Genomic DNA, 17,365 nt, shown 5'->3' with positions numbered 1-17,365 from the left:
AAGATTTCAGTATCTCCACTGCTGGAGTACACGAACACACAACTTTTCAGGCCCACATTCTAGTCATGACCCAATCGAACAACCAATATGCCTAATCTAGAGTCCTCACAGTAATGATTCTGGTAATTTCATTCCCACATCCTAGAAGGAAACTTCCCCGTGTTTCCTTCCCTCACAGCTTTTTAGTTATTACATATACCAGCCTTTTATATCTGCAGTAGCTGTGAATCTGTAAAAGATCAGTGTAATTCAACTTTAATTTTCAAATAGTTCACGGCAAAATCGGTAAGCTCGTCTATTACAATCTCTTTATTACAAGTAAGATTAAACTAATTGATAAAAAGAAAGATAAGCCAAGTTTACAACGGGATGAATTTGAATTATTTCATTACAATAACTACTAAATAACTTCATAATCTATAAGCGATGTTTACAAACATTAAAGTGAAACGTATTAGGCTAAAAATGGGTCTGAGGCTAAAAACTCACAACTCTTGAAGTGTTAACCCGACCTCTGGAACATATGGCCTGCCCCTTTCTGGCTTTAACGTTTGTAGTGAAATGATGTGTGTTAGTCCTCTAATGAAAGAAGACATGTTTTCTAAAAATTCAATTAAGTGTAAATTGTGAATAAGTGATTTGAAGTTAACTATTTTAATGAGATTAATATTCAGCTTCTTTATTTATTTCATTTAAAGCAACCATCGCAGTGAAATGATATGTGTTAGTTCCCTTACAAAAGACCACATGTTTCATAAAATTGAATTATGAATTAAAATTAGTGAAGTGATAATTTAAACTCATGAATTGTGTGGGTGTAGTGGTTTAAATTATTTTGATGTGGAACGATGCATCTTGCTCGGCTTATAAAGTCGTACATAAATGAATTTTATACAAATGAAACCCAGGAAATTTTTATTGGCCTGAAGTACATCAAAAGTGGTGAGTAAATTACATTATTGTAACTGAACTACGTCAACATGCATTGAGGAACATGGAACTCGCTTAATAACACCTCATGTGATTACTCACTCAACACACAACTTGCATTCTTCATAGAACATATCCTGAACAACTACATACGTTGAACTACAATAGATTCATAATCTGCTTCCGACACACATCGTTCAAACTGACATTCAGAACTTTGTCAAATCATCCTGAAAAAGTAGGTAGGCACACATACGCAGCATGTAAGTTCAGCTTAATGAATTAAAAAGAAATTTTACACATCTTGCTTTCCCAGCATGCATAGCCGGCATGAGCACATCAATTGGTTCAAAAGTCGCTTGAAGAGTGAAGAGTTTCCCTGTTATATTCAGTATCAAGAGGGTCTATATGCAGCCAGTGATTTAGAATCTTTCTTGCCCATGTATCTATAAAATACATTCATTAGCCTTGCAAATTTGTATTATAGTACAACAATTTGTGGCACATTTTCTTTCCACACTTATCAAAATTATAACATGTTTGCATTTCACTTTGGACATATCCAACTTCATTGCAAACTCCTGTTGTCTGATGACTAACTAGCATTTGACGTGATGCAGCCTCATTACTGACATGTAACCAACATCGTAAAATAGGTACCTGAGCGGTGGAGTGACTAATAGGAATGCCGGACTAGCCACGTGTGGACTAGAATAGTTCTATTGAACGTCTTTGATAGCCATCCTAATTGCAGAGATGCCTCTAGTCTTAGAAAACAATGCAGCTCATTCCTATAATTTTGCTGTTCCTTTATTTATAATCAAGCTCATGTTTCTAAACGAGTTGGAAAAGAGGATTTTTGCTAATCTTCTCTGCTGGATGTTTTTGTTTTTCTGGAGAATCATTAGCGCAGAAAGCACTTAGCTTCCATATAACAGCTTCTCGCTTGTGTTCCATTTTCCTGCACTTACAGCAATTGATGTCTTTTGTTTGATCCTCTGCAGTCCACTTGAAGGTGGTCAAAGCTGAAGCAATTCATGAATTTTAGCTACTGTCTGTTATATCCTGCATTTCATCCATCCAATTCCAAGGATGGAGGATGGCCATTTTCTCTTCCACTACAGTAATTAGACTGACAAGGTCCCAAATCTCCAGTACCACCATCTGCTCTAAGCTCTGCATGGTGCTTTTGTTACCGAAAGTCAGTTTCAGTGCTTCATCATAGAATTCCAGGTCCATAATCTCACCACTGAACGCACAAGAACTTCATTTCCTCGTGTCCGTCTTTTAGCTCGAACTTCTGTTGGTCCATTTCTGTTGAGGCGTAAGTTTAGAACGTTGTGTTTAGTCCTAAAAGGAACCTGCTCCCTGAGTAAGCTTTAACTCTCAAATCTGAGGCCTATTATAACGAGTCTATTACGTCACTCCTGTGAATGGAGTTCCAGGATCAGTGCCTAGAAATGCTCAAAGTTTAATTATGATATGGGCATGTATACAAAATATTATAATCTTTAATTCTTGTAGCTTATTTGTGGGGCTGTGTTTTAGGTGTCGTTTAGCTCATTGAATGTTACAATCGTAATTGTATCTAATATAGCCCCATAACCCACAGTACTTAATTTTAAAGTTTTTATTAAATCACATGTCCAAAGTTAACAAACCATGTTTTACCAAATAATATTCTGATGAAGTTTATATTATTATGGTGGCATCCCTTAAATTTACCCTTTGATGCATTTAATCATTTTCAGCCTACCACCTTCTTCTAATGTATTTTGACATACTTTTTATCAAAACTAACTAGTGTCTAATGTAATCTTTGGTTCATAAACAATGTTTTTGAGCATTAATAAAGACTATAATTTTTATCAGTCTCAGTGGTTGAGTTTTGCTGTATGTTTTTAATATCTAACATTTTATCACTAACATGATTATAGTTGCTATTAGAAATCATTACACAGTTATTACTTACTTATTACTTAATATGGTGTAGTCTGAAGAGTACAGTGAATAGAGTATCTAGATTGTGTTTGTGCGATATTATTGTTTACTTTTAATATCATTCACCTGAACACATTGTGTAATTTTATAAGATACTCATGACTAGCCCAAATAATAATAATGCCAGTGAAATTTACAGGTTTTTAAGATGAAACAATGTTAATTATGTTAAAAATGTAAATTATAAGTAGAAACCCAAACCAAAGTTATTAGTTATTATAGGAGGGGATCAAATCATGGGCATATAAAGGGTTCCAAGGTCTCCCTCCTTCGGAATTTTGAAAGACAAGCAATAAAAACGCACCCAGTAGTTTGTTTTAATATAGAACAAAATTGGTAGCCCTTAAAGCTGAACAATTTCTCAAAAAAAGATTGTGATCTATGTTTTTGGAGGGTATTTTATATCCTTATATCACCCAGTGTGTCAGTCCTCTCCAAAATAATTTTCTATATAAGCCACTGGATCAAATAGGTACCAGTTTGTATAGGATTTTTTTATAACAAATCTAATGACACGAAAATTATTTAAATCGTATAATAAATAAATGCTTTAGAGCAGATTTACTGTGACCAGACATGGCCCACATTGCAGTTCTCAGTGTATAGTGAGCAATACAAAAACTGAATAAGAGGCAGCTCTCAACAAATGTTATTCTTGTAATTCTTGAGAAAAGCTGCAAGTTTTTAATGGCCTCTATTTTTAAAATTCTAAAGATAATTTCATGATATTTTTGCAGTAACTGGTCTTGTTATGATAATCATTTGAGCCAAATTTAGTATAATTTAATTTATTACTTTTTAAAATATTAATTTTTCTTATAAAAAACATACAGACAGACAGATGGGAAACTAGGCATCGGAGGCCCATGTTCATATGGTGAAATATATTTGTCTTGACCTGAGCAATAACATGGTATACCTTTGTCCACATTGTTACAGAACAACCTGTATATTTCATTACCATAACATTGGTGTTTGTGTTACAGATGGCATCCTGAAAAACATCAGATATGATCGTAGAGACAAGGTTGGAGTTGTGTGCATTTTACTAACATAACATTGGTGTGTGTTACAGTTGGCATCCTGAAGAACATCAGATATGATCGTAGAGACAAGGTTGGAGTTATGCATTTTACTAACATAACATTAATGTGTGTGTTACAGCTGGTATCCTGATAAACATCGAGTGCAGAGCCTGGGCTAAGAACATTGGATATGATCGTAGAGACAAGATTGGAGTTGTGCATTTCGAGCTGATGATTGACTAAGTGTTGCAGGACAACCGGTTCATCGTCTCTCTCTTCCGTCATTTATCAGTAAAACTATAAACTCTAACACTCATTTTAATTTTAAACAAAGGTTGTTAGTTATAATACAGGAAACTTTACAATTGCACAAATTGTGCAAACAACCTAGTTTGTATCTTTTAAATGTTTTATTACAACATTTTAAAAGCTAACACTTATTTTTATGTTACAAAAATTATGTTACAAAAGTTTTAATACTGGAAACTTTACAGTTGTACAGGTTGTGAAAAAACAAGGTAATTTTTGTAATTTAAACATTTTTGTTTGAAAATATTTATATTGAGAGAAAAAGTCATAAAATAATTTATATAAATTAAAGATTAGAAATTCTTATACTTGTTTAAAGGTACATGTATCTGATTCTTTAATGATTTACTGATAAGTTTAAGATCAGGAACTTTGAATGCCAAATCAAAGATTTAAGAATCTGATCCAAGAGTTTTGTAACATTTTATTGTAAATACTAGAATTCACATCTCAGTGCACTGTTTTAAGTTTTTATTGTAGTGTTAAGATTGTTTGTCACTAATTTATTGTTCATCCAAAGTACCATATCAGCAAATTTAATGATTTATTGTTATTAGTTTACAGTTTCGTTGGAGTTTTATTAATCCATTAATCCAACATTTTAAAACAGTTTAATTTTGGCCAGTTATGTGTTGTGAGTTATAAAAACATATATTTAGTGTCATGCAATGTTTATAGTATTAGAAACAACAAATATTTTCATACTTACAGTTTTAGTTTAATGTAGGCGTATGGTATTTTTTGTTATACCTTGTAGTAAGTTTCCATGTTCAGTTGTATTAATTTGCATACTCTCTTAGCCATTGTGAAGTGTTGAAATACAGGAGTAACACAAGTGCCGTTAAGGTAATCATGGACAAGTAGTTTGATTTAGTTTAGATGCTCAATATTAGGAGTTTTTATATGACATCTTTACATAAATGTTTTTGACTAATATATTAAGACTTTTGCTGTAAACTTTACTACTTACGTGCCTCTAACGTGCTTTAACTTAAATACGTCGATGTTTATTTTTCAATAAATTTTACAATCACGTTGTTTCGGTGTATATGTCTAGTGTGAGTTTTTATGGTTTACATTATTTATAATGAGCGATAAAGCTTTATTTTCATAGTGAAGGTGGTGTAGGCAGTAAATTACTGCACATATACTGATTGCCTTTCACGTTGTTTCCCTCAATACCTGTTGGGATGTGTACTTGTCAAATATTCTATAATTTTGACAATTTTAATTATTTTGAATATTGTTGTGTATTGCACTATATCGAGACAACTGAATATAATTTACTAAAGTGTGACATTGTCTCTAGTATAGCACTTTTAAATTAGAGTGGGACGATAGAATTCAGCGTAAATAAGTTGTCAAGGATTCGATGACTCCGAGTTCAGGGAGTGACAAAAACTCGAAAGATAACTGAAGGCTAGGGGATCCTCAGAGGCCAAAAGAAACTACAACCTCGGTTTACCCAAAGGCCTATGCTGTATTCAGAAGTCTGACACCCTTAAGGCTGGGTACATTTTGAGGCAAGAGCTCACAAAGAGCGTTAGAGGTCATACAAGCCTCGTGAGAGGAAATTGAAAGCTGGACAAAGAGGCTTTTACTTTCCTTTTATTGGAAGAGTAAGTCCAGGAGCAAGAAAATTACTGATGACAGCTAGAACTTTAGCCTGGATGGTGCCGTAAAAATTGTGTTCAGAGAATCTTAGGAGATCAATGGCATGGTGGATCCTTCCTAATGTTTCAGGGTATACCAGTTAGGGGATACACACGTGAGAATTTAGAATTTGAATGTTTCCAAAAACTTGGAATTCCCGGAACCTGGCAGTACCGGAAACTGAAGCTCCCAGTTGGTTTAAAAAGTAATTAGGACTGAGTCTGAATAGTGATAAAGATCAAGGCAATCTAGATAGAAGGAGCACAGTCCACGGTCTGAAAGTACCTAAAAATTATAGATTACAGGGACCTAGGGTACTGAATCATCGTGTGTTGGCCTTAGTCTGTGCTTTTCGAGTTCAATCTTGACAGGTTTTGTTTAGCTAGAAAATAATGTAAAACTTTTGTTTACAGCACATAAATATAAAACCTTTTACAGCTTTAAATTCACTTTTTAATGAAGTAATATTATTTAGATTTATCAAAACTTTTGCTTGTAGATTACAAAATAATCTATCCAATCTATGGAGTCATGAGATTGTTTAACCCCTTGAGTGCTAGGGTTTTTGTCTGTTCTAACTCTCTATTGGGTTTATTTTGCTTTTGGATGACTCAGTCGTTAAGCACATCGGCAGATAAACAAAGATTTGTCTGTTCGGTGTTGCTGCTGAGTTATCGCTCCTGAGGAGGCACTTTCCCTCTTCTGTTAGACCTGTATTTGGCTTATACTGCTGGGACTGGTAATATAAGCATTAGGCAAGTAGAAAATAGTATGATCATAGGGTATAATAATTCCTTGCAATAAACAATTAAAATACAGTAGAAATGAGTGATATATGTTTGTGCAGGCACTGTACGATAAAGTGGGTCTGCATTTTAATCATAACACCATTAAAATTGGTCTCATTCAAAATAGTTTAGAGCATAACTTAGGCTGGGTAACAAAAAACATTTTAACACGTTCACGACAATGGCTTTTTTCCGGACTTGTTTATTTTTTAATAATAATGGTAAAGAAGCAAAAAATCTTAATTTTTTTACATTAAACGTTTAAGTATAATGAGAAAAATTGTAGGCTTCATAATTTTGGTACAACAAAAATTTTAATCTGTTTAAAATTTTTCTCTGTATACCTCAATAGATACGTAAAAAACTAATTTATCTTAAAAATTAAGCAAAAGTGTGCCTGGCAAGGTACACGTTAGTCAGAGGTATTTATTTCAGTGCGAGATCAAATTAAAGAAACCACCAAAACATGCAAAAAATAAAAACGCAATAGGAAAATGTGTACCACAATGAATGAATGTGTGTGTGGTGTTGGAACTTGTACCACATCAAGCACACAACATAGTTTATGAAAGCCCGGTCTGTACCCGATCGGATACACAACAGCAGTTGTGAAAGATCGCGTGTACCTGATGGGGTACACACCATCGTGAACGTGTTAAATAATATTTATACTAGTACCTGCCATACAAATTTAAACACTTTTAAAAATGACAAAACTCAAATGAACTCTGTATTAATTACAATACACTTATTGTACGATTTGATTGCGGTTTCATTGTTAGCCACTACAGTAGAGTGTAGTGGAAATCAGCTGTCAAGTCCTTTTATTTCAAATAATCCCTTCTAGGGTATCTAGTTTTTCGGTTTACAGCAAACTTGGACGCTTCCCTGAGGCCAGTACTAGTACCGGTCAGCAGAATACGCTATTGTTAAGCTATATCCAGAGAATGGTAGTTACTAGGTCTCACCATAAGATTGCGTAATCAGGCAGCTATTGATGATATGTTAACATGTGTGAGCCAGTTACAAACAAAGATGAGTTCACCCATGTTAATGTATGGCAGTCAAGGGGTTAAATAAATGCCTTACATTAAAATGCTACCTTTCCTTAGTTTTAAAATAATTGTTAATATAAAAAAATAGTAATGTTAAAATAAGTACTGTATATTAGACATTTAAGTTCAAATTTAAAATGGTTAATTATGAATTTAAATATATAAACGGACACCTCACAGTCCTATCATATCTTATAAATTTGTTATATAGATGTTGTAAAAAGTATTTTTATTATAATATAGTTGACACAAGGCAGATGAGATGTGCCTGTAACATGTGAGTGCGTGTCTACCACCGCAGGTCTGCTTCAAGCAGCAGTAAGCCGTCCGATAGATTAGGAAAATAAATGGATTAGTTTGTTGTTTGTTGCTTACAAAGTATTTTGTTTTGTTTTCAATTGTTTATAGTATGTCACATTGTCTTTTAGGTATGATAAAATACTTTAGAATTTATTACAATATTATTTTACATGTTGATTACAAATGCAATATGGTGTCGTCAATTACTGTAAGGACTGTATGTTATTATAGAATCGACTATAGCATAAAGTGAAAAATTACAACATATGACATTATTTTACATGGAAGACAGATCTATTGTATTCAAAAGTAAATAGAAAAGCGTGTATTAAACAAATTATATTGTGTTAAAACACCCATCTTTGAAAATTATGTGGTTTGTTCTTTAGATTAAAATTCATTGTCTTATAAACCTATAGGATGAAATGCACCCTTTTGTAAATTTTTACGTTAATATTTAAAATTGGTTCTAAAATAAACTTGATTTTAATCCCTTCTATTCCATCATTTTTTTAACTCTTACAAAAATTCCAATATGTAAAATATTTGCGTTATTTTGTACACTTAGCAAAACTTAATTTTGTTCCTTATTTATTAACTAACATTCTAGAGTATCTTTCATTTTATTTATCACACAATTTAATAAATAATAACTCATGTAATGAATTTGCCACAATTTTGTCCTCATTAATGCTGTTTAAAAACATCTTGCATTGATTAGAACTTCTTACGTAAAACTCTGCTTAAGAATAGACAACCTTGCCAAATTTAGTATTTATCTCAAAATGTAAATAAAATATTAGATACGTTAATTCAATTGCATTGTAAGTTGGTAAAAGATTGAAAATATATTATTTAAAAACCCACTGGAAAAAAGATATATCCCCCACCCCAAGTTATCAGTGGTCAGAAAAATAATGTTTATGGACACACATGATTGGAGCCAACTTATATTTGACATAAAGAGTATACTACTCTTTAAGACTTTAGTTTACGTTCCCTTGGTTTATGTTAGTTTTGAACGTACAGGGTATACATATACAGAACACCCTGTATAGTAAAAATATGGTATATTTAACCTTTTTTAAATGTACTTGTAGGATTGATTTCTTTTTTCTTTCAGAATTTTCAATAATCAATTTAGTTTTTTCCCTCAAAATCTCTTCATTTGCCCCTTCCCCACTCCTTATACTGATGATTAACTTTTAACATTTCAAAAGAATTGGTAATATTCTCGTGTACATAAATTATTGCTTGTGCATGAAGCTATCTTGTTAGGTAGCTAGCTCCGAGATGTTTTCAATGAAATTTTGAAAAAAATTACTTTGTATTCAAAGATTTTCACCTTACTAAAACAAAGTATGTCATTCAGTTTTGTTTGCCTAGAGATTTGACAAGGCAAAATAAGAAAAGTAAAAATTATTTTCAAAGAAAATGCTATTAATAATGAAGAGTACTACTCGTTATTAGTTATATAGATGTGCAGAGAAATGCACAGACGATACTAAATGAACAGTTGGGTGGTTCTAAGGGCAGCATACTTTAATAGCATAATTTTCATCACAATCTGTCTACAAGTTTTAAAATAACATACTAACCATGTTTTAAGACTTTAAAAATAATAAGGCCCAAAAATCTAGTGCATTACAATTTTTGTATAACAGCATTGTATAGCCATTATAGTTGGGTGTACCAATTATCCTATATAACCTTGTCGAGATATTATGATTGTATGTGTAATTTTTTGAAAACTTTAATTTATTATTTGGCTTGTAATTGTATGTTGTATAACTGTGCCTTTAAAAATGTGACTTACTCTTGAGAATTAGTGTGATAAGACCCAAGCATTGTACAAAATAAAACTGCAATGTTCTGTCATTGTCTATTATTTATGTGTTGTATTTAAGATTTAATAAAATAAATACCAAATATTTTGGTTGAAAATCTTGTTTTTATTTCCTTGTGTTTAAACCAAAAGAAGTTTATAATTCAATAATTATTACTGGCACATATTTAATTCGAGTCACTCAGAACATTTTTTTCCAATCACATATTCAATAAATTATTATTATACAAAGTTTAACAGCTGAGATGTTAAATAAAGCATTGTTACTTCTGGTTTGCTGAAAATCATACATTTTTATTCAAAGTAGTAGATTTAACTCCATTTGGAGTATCGGTTGTTATCCACTTCTCGGACTTGGTCTAAATACTACCAGGAAAATACTGGTAAAAGTGTAACCATTGGTGGCATTTTTCAGATATTCAGTTTTAGTCTATTTCAATTATTTTTCAATAAGAAGAAAGTTTGAGTCATTATTGTGCAATTATTGTTTTGAGTGAGGAACAAAGAAAAGCAACACAACCCAACAAACTGTTGTGCCTACTGTCTCTTTCCTTACGAAAAAAATACCAGTTACAGCATATCTGTCAGACTTGCCATCTCAAGAAAAATTATTTTAATGAGATCAAGGCTAGCAAATTCTTATACTTTAACCCAGCTGTTGCGGTGCACATGGTACGCTTTGAGTATTTTATTAGTTTTTAAATAAAACACTTTGGCTAAAACTGAAACTATATGATGTGATAATGACACAACTAACTACAGGGTGCGGCAGAGAGAACTCCCCTATTTTAGAAGGCAATAAAAACAAAACCTTATAAGGTACAAAAAATACATTGTAATAAAATGAAGTATATAAAATGCCATTTACATTTACATTAAACTACAGCCGTTGAGTATGGGTTTTAAACAATACACAATACTTAGATGCCGACCTTCATTGTTGATTCATTTATTAAGTCTCTCCCAGAAGATGTTCATTACTCAACGTGTCATCTCCGGCGGAATGGCAGCAACTTCATTTGTTATAACTTTCTTTAGTGTATCTACGGTTCTAGGACGATTCTGAAACACTTTAGATTTGAGGTATCCCCATAGGAAGAAATCGCAAGGTGTCAAGTTGGGTGAGCGTGGAGGCCACCCGATATCACCTTGTAGGGATAAAATGTGTCCAGGAAACATGTATCTGAGGTTGTTAAGAGATCAACGAGTTGCGCCATCTTGGTGAAATCAAACATTGTCGGCTTCGTGTTTATAAAAAAATACTGTCCACCTTTGACCGAAGAATGTTTTCCAACATCTCACAGTAACGATCACTTTTAACCGTAAATGTTGCACTGTCTTCTTCAAAAATATGGACCCACCATACCATCTTGATAAACTGTACATCAAACAGTTACTTTTGGGCTATGAAGAGTTGGTGAAGTTCTCGGGGATTGTGTTCAGAACAATATCTAAAATGTTGCCTATTAATTGCACCTGACAGATGGAAATGGGCTCCCTCCGAAAAAAAGATGACATATGTGCAGCCCACGTTTGTAAGAATGTCTTGACATAATCGTGTTCGGGTTTCGAAGTCTGTCACTCAATTCTTGAGTCATCACAAGCTTATATGGATGCATCTTCAGATCTCGGTGGAGAATACTGCGAACGCTGCGGTTCAACAAGTGTAGGGCTGTAGTGTGTTTTCGTGCTGAGCACCATGGTCTCTGCTGAATTGATTCTCTTACCAAAGCGACATTTGCGGAGTCCATAATGGTGGGGCCTGAGCCAGGTTGCGGGATAGCCTTCTCCAACAGCAAAGTTCTGGTCTAAGATTGGGAAAAGAGGATAAGAAACATTAATTGGAGTAGAGCCTCAGGATTAAGACTATCCAAAATTTTTATCTCTCCTTAAGTTAAAGGATGGACAGCTCTCTTGGATCAGAATAAGGAGGATACAAGACTGATATTAGGGATGTTGACATGACATGGCCCCCTAAGAAAACATCTTATGAGGGTTGGCCTTAGCCAGACTGACGAATGTAGACTCTGTGGAGAAGAGGAGGAATCAGCAGAGCATATTTGGTGAGCATATCTCCTCAGCCCCAAGGACATCAGAGAACAGGAGCCCTCAAATCTGTTGGTTTTTGCAAAAGCCTTGGACTTTGAAGACACAAAATTAAAGTAAGGGAGGCGCAAAGGTCCTTTTAGGACTAAAAGCGGGGACAAACTGTCCTTTTCCCTCAGGACAAAAAAAAGCAACTTTTTATGGTCCTGTTGCAGTACGAGAACTGCGTTCTTTTTAATGCAGAACTTGTTTCTCTACAATTCTGAGTCCACGTGTAACTCGTTTTTTTTACCAGGAATGGGGTCATTCCGACAAACGCAAAGTGGACATGGAACGATCGCTGCGCAGCTATCAGTGAACCGCCATTTTTAATCAACTCCTTGATCACAAAAGCACGATGCACACCTGACCAAGCCATGGCTGCACTGACAATGGCACGTACACAGTAGTCGAATAACACTAGCCCCACTAACACACCACACCAACGCTACACCATTCCAGCTCATATCAGCGCAGCTTTAAAATTGGAGAGTTCTTTCTGCTGAACCCTGTACAAAGAAATATCACTAATATTAACATGGACTGTATTGTAAGTTGAAGTGCTTCTGAAGTAATATAATATACAAAGAGCTGCTGCCCTCTATCCTAAACTATATGAAATGTAGAGAGCTGGTGCCCCGTACCCTATTGAGTGCTGAAACTAGACTGATTAGTGGCTTTGGGCCCTTGTCCTGAGGTGAAAGTATTGTTATTCCCAGTAGAGTGAGGTCCAGCGCTTCACACCCCTTGGGGGTTACACCCTTTGGTTCGTGGAAGGCCTACATCTATTGTTGTCTGTTGCTTCCTATGCTCCGAGACAAGGACGTAGCCTGCAAGAGGGTTCAAGGATTTCAGACCTCCCTCAAATTTTCAATTTTCTCAATCACTTTTTTAGCATGCTATTATTATTTAAATAATTCAGTATTACCGGCATGTATGTGAAAGATAGTTCTCAACAAAGAAACGGGTCAAGAACATGTTAAGGAACAAAATGGGGCCTTACTCTCTGTCCACTACAGGAAAATATCAGTTGTCTGGACTCCCCCCCAAAAAATTTTGTCCCGGCTACATTCTTGTTCTGAGAAGAAGCACTTTACACCTCTAGGCGACCCTGTCACCCATAATATTTAAGACTGCACCAATTCTCCTCTAACTATAAAATAATGTCTAAATGAGCTTACACAAAGTTAATAAGCTAATTAAGATATATTCATATACAACAGAAATTAACTGTGATTAATAAACAAATAACATAATAAAATCCAAGGCCGTAACACAAGAGGTCCCCAAATTTTTTCGTTCGAGAGTCTAACTGAAAGATTTAAGGAGACCGGTGGGCCAAGTACATTCACATGACTTAGCCCACTAATGTTGCTACCTTTATTGTTACTTATCTAACACTCACATTTTAATTGTATGATAAGCTTAAGATAGGTATTTCAGTAATGAATATAAGTTCAATATATTCCACCATGACTATATCTCCATGTAAGATGCTCATTTTGGTGATGTCTTAAAGTAGTTCGAAAAGCACGAATACACCGTTTTCTTGATACTCTTTAGCATTTGGTTTGAAGGATCACGTGATATTTAATTCACATGAAATATGATTAGACTTGTATGCTAACTATGAACAACTGAAAGTTCTATGGTAACTGAGCCAATGCAGTATGTTTCTATAGAAAAATTCAAACATTTTCATACAAAATACATTTACTTATGTATGACTTTGCAGTAAAGTTGTTGAAAAAATATTGATCAATTTTTTTATTGAGTAGTTCATTGTCTTTGTCAGTCAACAATCCATCTTGACTCAAACTACGATATCCCTATCACCAAAACAGGTCAGGTGTTTATTAGAAAGCTTCCTCTATTTTTTGATGTAACAAAAGTATTGTTTAGAAGTTAGTCCACAGGTACATGTTGGTACAAAAACTGAAAACATTATATCTGCAAAGTTGTTCACTTGAAGTCATCACGCAAAAACTTTAACAAAAAAGTAGTTGTAGATTTGTAACAACTTGTTGATTGACTATTATTTAATTATCAATTAATGAATAATAAACGTAACTACGAAACACATTTCAAACCCTACTTGTAAAATGGAAGAAGATTTGCTGCTTTCTTTTAGCATTCTTTCAAATTCTCATTGGCAATATGTTCAAGTTGAAGTTCTGAATGTGCATTTTCGATTTCAAAGTTTTAAGATAACTTTTGAAATAGATTATTCTTTTCTGCAGTCAATGAATCATTCAAGTCAGCAAAACGAGTTTCACTATGGTATCCACTACATAATGTAACGGAAAAGGCACATGTGTTTCATCAACAAACTCGCAGGTTTCAAAATGCTCTCAAATTGTCTCTCCGAATTGATTTTCAAAGAGAGCTATGAGTGTTTATGGTCTACAAACTTTTACATGTTTACAAATGATTTTTTTATTTCAAGATTCAAAATTAAAATATGAAATGAGTAAGAACAACAGTATGTGCAAATACAATCTAAAGGCTTGGCCTGTTAAACCATAAACATGTCTAATGTAAGTAATTGCCCATATCTTCTATTAGGCACACAAATGTACTAATACAGTATATGAAGACAATCTGAGTGAAGACAGCAAAATATTAGCTGGGATATAAATATTTTTGGGATATAACTTCAAATGCATGTTTTTACTAACCTCATCAGAAAAAGGTTTGCCAGCCTAAGCTAATATGTAACATAATAACTTGTTCAAACAGTAGCTTCATTCTAGTGTTTACTCTTAGTAAAATTGTTACTTTCATATTGCACAGGTTTTGTCAAACATTTCACTTTTTATGCTCAGAGCAGACCTGTTCTTTGAGTGTGTTTGATTTTACTGTTTTGTTTTATAATGTCTACAAATATTATACTATTTCAATACGGTTATTTTTTATAAATAATAAAACACTTGGAGTGTTGTTGTTTTGAAACGCATAGTAGTTGATACTCCACTGATCATTAAACAAATGGCACTCACTGTCAAATTTCTTCTTTTCAAACAAAAACATAACTGAAGTGTTACAAACACAAACAAACCGCATTATGAAAACTGCAGAAGCCGTGTTTAGTCACCGTCAACAAGATTGCGGTTATTGTTATACTGAGAATGAAAATGTAAAGCTGGGTAAAGGTATTTGCGTTTATAAGTAAAATATACTTTAATTATATAATAACATAAATAAGAAATATTTGTTTCAAGATAAGCTCTAATGGAGTTAGGTTAACTTACTTGGTGCAAATCTCTTACTCATAGTACTGCTAAAATGTATTATCTCTTTACTATTAATGGAAATAAATTTATGCTGACTAGCAGGGATGGTTGAAACTCTCTTGCGGGCCATAGCTTGGAGATCACTGCTCTAAGTTATATCAGCCTAGGCTTTTGACTCTTTTACTTGATAATGTATCAAATTACACTGTCAGTTTGTAATGTGTCCCCTGTCCTCGACAGAACTACAGTTACCATCTTCTCTCAAACCAAGTTTCCTCAAGTCTTTGACTTGCAGTGTCATGAGAGAAAGTCCATATCTGTTTCTGTGAACTTCAATAAGCTTCTTAGCTAACCTCTGGTCAAAGTTCCCAAGCAGTTTAATGGACTGTCTCAGTCTAGAGTTGCTCTCTCAAAAATTTCTTCTTTAGTTATTTTATCTTTCCCTCTCTGAGGTGTCCAGCTGCTTTATTCCTACTGTAAGTACAGAGACTTATTGTCTCAGGGACAGGTCATTATTATGTTTCTTCATGTCAGACAACTCTTGTATGCCCTGGCACTCAGAGGAGGAAAACTTTATTATTTTCTCACAATGTAGAGGACACACTTATATTTTGACAGTGTATAAGAGCTTCTGTGCAATGCTCAATAGTTCCAACTTAATTCTTGCATGATGTGTTAAAATGGTTTTCATCAGTACACGTCACTCTGCTGCAGTGAAAAGCTCGAAATGCAGTGAGATGTCTAGAACCCCACGCCAGTAGCCAGTATCCTAACGCCTGTAGCCAGTCAAACTAGGAAAAAAACTGAAACACCACCTTTTACTATTGCAGAGTCAACCGACACCAACAACCTAACCCCTAGAGCCAGTCATACCAGAAGAAAAAAAAAACTGTATTTTTATCCTTTGACAAATACTTACACCTCAACCCGAACCCAAACGGAAGATAACTTTAAACAACCCGAACAAAGCTTGAAGAAAAATATCTGTAGTGTTTCTCTTCAAGCAGCAAAGTATCGAGCTGCGTGTAACGTTGACTCTAGTTCCAACCCAAAATCACATCCCTTTAAGGTTCACAATGGCCTACCTATGACTGCCAGACTAATGGGGAAAGATGAAACTTGAGAATTTTTTCACTCAAAATATTGAAGAAGCCATCAAACTACATACACCTTTTTTACCAGTTCCTGGCAATTCTGACTTAACCTCCTTTTGGCGCAGAAACAGTTAACTACCTTCCAGAGGACCATTCTTTAGGCCGACTTCAGAGGAGCACGCAACAAACAATCTGACCATCTTGCATCAAAATGTTGATTGCCTGTCTAACAAAATTGACATCATGAATCATCTTTTGGAAAAAATTGACCCCCATATACTAGTTTTAACAGAAAATGGACTGAAGGCCAACACACTTCACAACACTAACCTAATTGGTTATACATTAGTATCAGATTTTAGTCGGAAAGATCGTAGAAAAGGAGGAGTAGCAATTTACTGTAGAGAATCTTTGTCATCAAATGTAGACGCAGTTCCTGTTACAGACCTTAGTCAAGAGCTGCCATGTGAGGTTGCCATGGTTAAAGTTCAATCAAAAACTACAGACAGTGTATATCTTAGGAACATATAGATCTCATGGTAATGTAAAGGAATCTCTCGAGGTCTTCAAGTAGCCTCGACTTGGAGCTGCCCCACTATTCTTATGGGTGATATAAACATAAATTATCTAGAGAACAACAAAAACAACAGCAAGCTTGAAGAGATGTTGTTAAGCTATAACTTGACTAGAGTGATACTTCCACCTAACGTGGGGATGAGCCTGCATTAAAACACGTGTGTGCGTCAGCTCCTGAATTTTTAATCGCGTTTGACGGGTTCTAATAGTTTTTATGTTTTGAAAACTATACGTACGTGACAGTGTTGGATTACGTTACCGTCTTATCGGAACCAATAAGTGCTGCCGGAACTGTAGAGAGAGAAAACCTAATTTAAGCAATTAATGTTCCAGTCCCCGCCTGGTCTTCGGTCAGGATCATAGGTCAAGCGAGTGCCTCTACAATCTACTGATAAGAAAGGTTTGGAGCGCTCCTTATCTGATCCGTCTGCCTCACCTTCACCGATGCCTGGAGGTAAAATGACCCCGAC

The 17,365-nt window shown here is 34.4% G+C and overlaps 1 protein-coding gene across 1 annotated transcript in view; it reads left to right on the top strand.

Moving 5' to 3' along the window:
* Positions 1-10,005, top strand: part of LOC124364685 (sodium/potassium-transporting ATPase subunit beta-2-like) — an 82,931-nt gene extending 72,926 nt beyond the window's left edge. The window contains exon 7 of the mRNA XM_046820351.1: positions 4,096-10,005. Coding sequence (XP_046676307.1) covers positions 4,096-4,199 — 104 coding nt within the window. The 3' untranslated portion in view covers positions 4,200-10,005. The remainder of the gene's footprint in view (positions 1-4,095) is intronic.
* Positions 10,006-17,365: the final 7,360 nt, after the last annotated feature.

The sequence above is a fragment of the Homalodisca vitripennis genome, chromosome 6 (assembly GCF_021130785.1).
Source record: "Homalodisca vitripennis isolate AUS2020 chromosome 6, UT_GWSS_2.1, whole genome shotgun sequence".
Taxonomy (NCBI): Eukaryota; Metazoa; Arthropoda; class Insecta; order Hemiptera; family Cicadellidae; genus Homalodisca; species Homalodisca vitripennis.
Note: the sequence above shows the minus strand (reverse complement) of the source record. Positions and strands in the feature narration are given on the sequence as shown.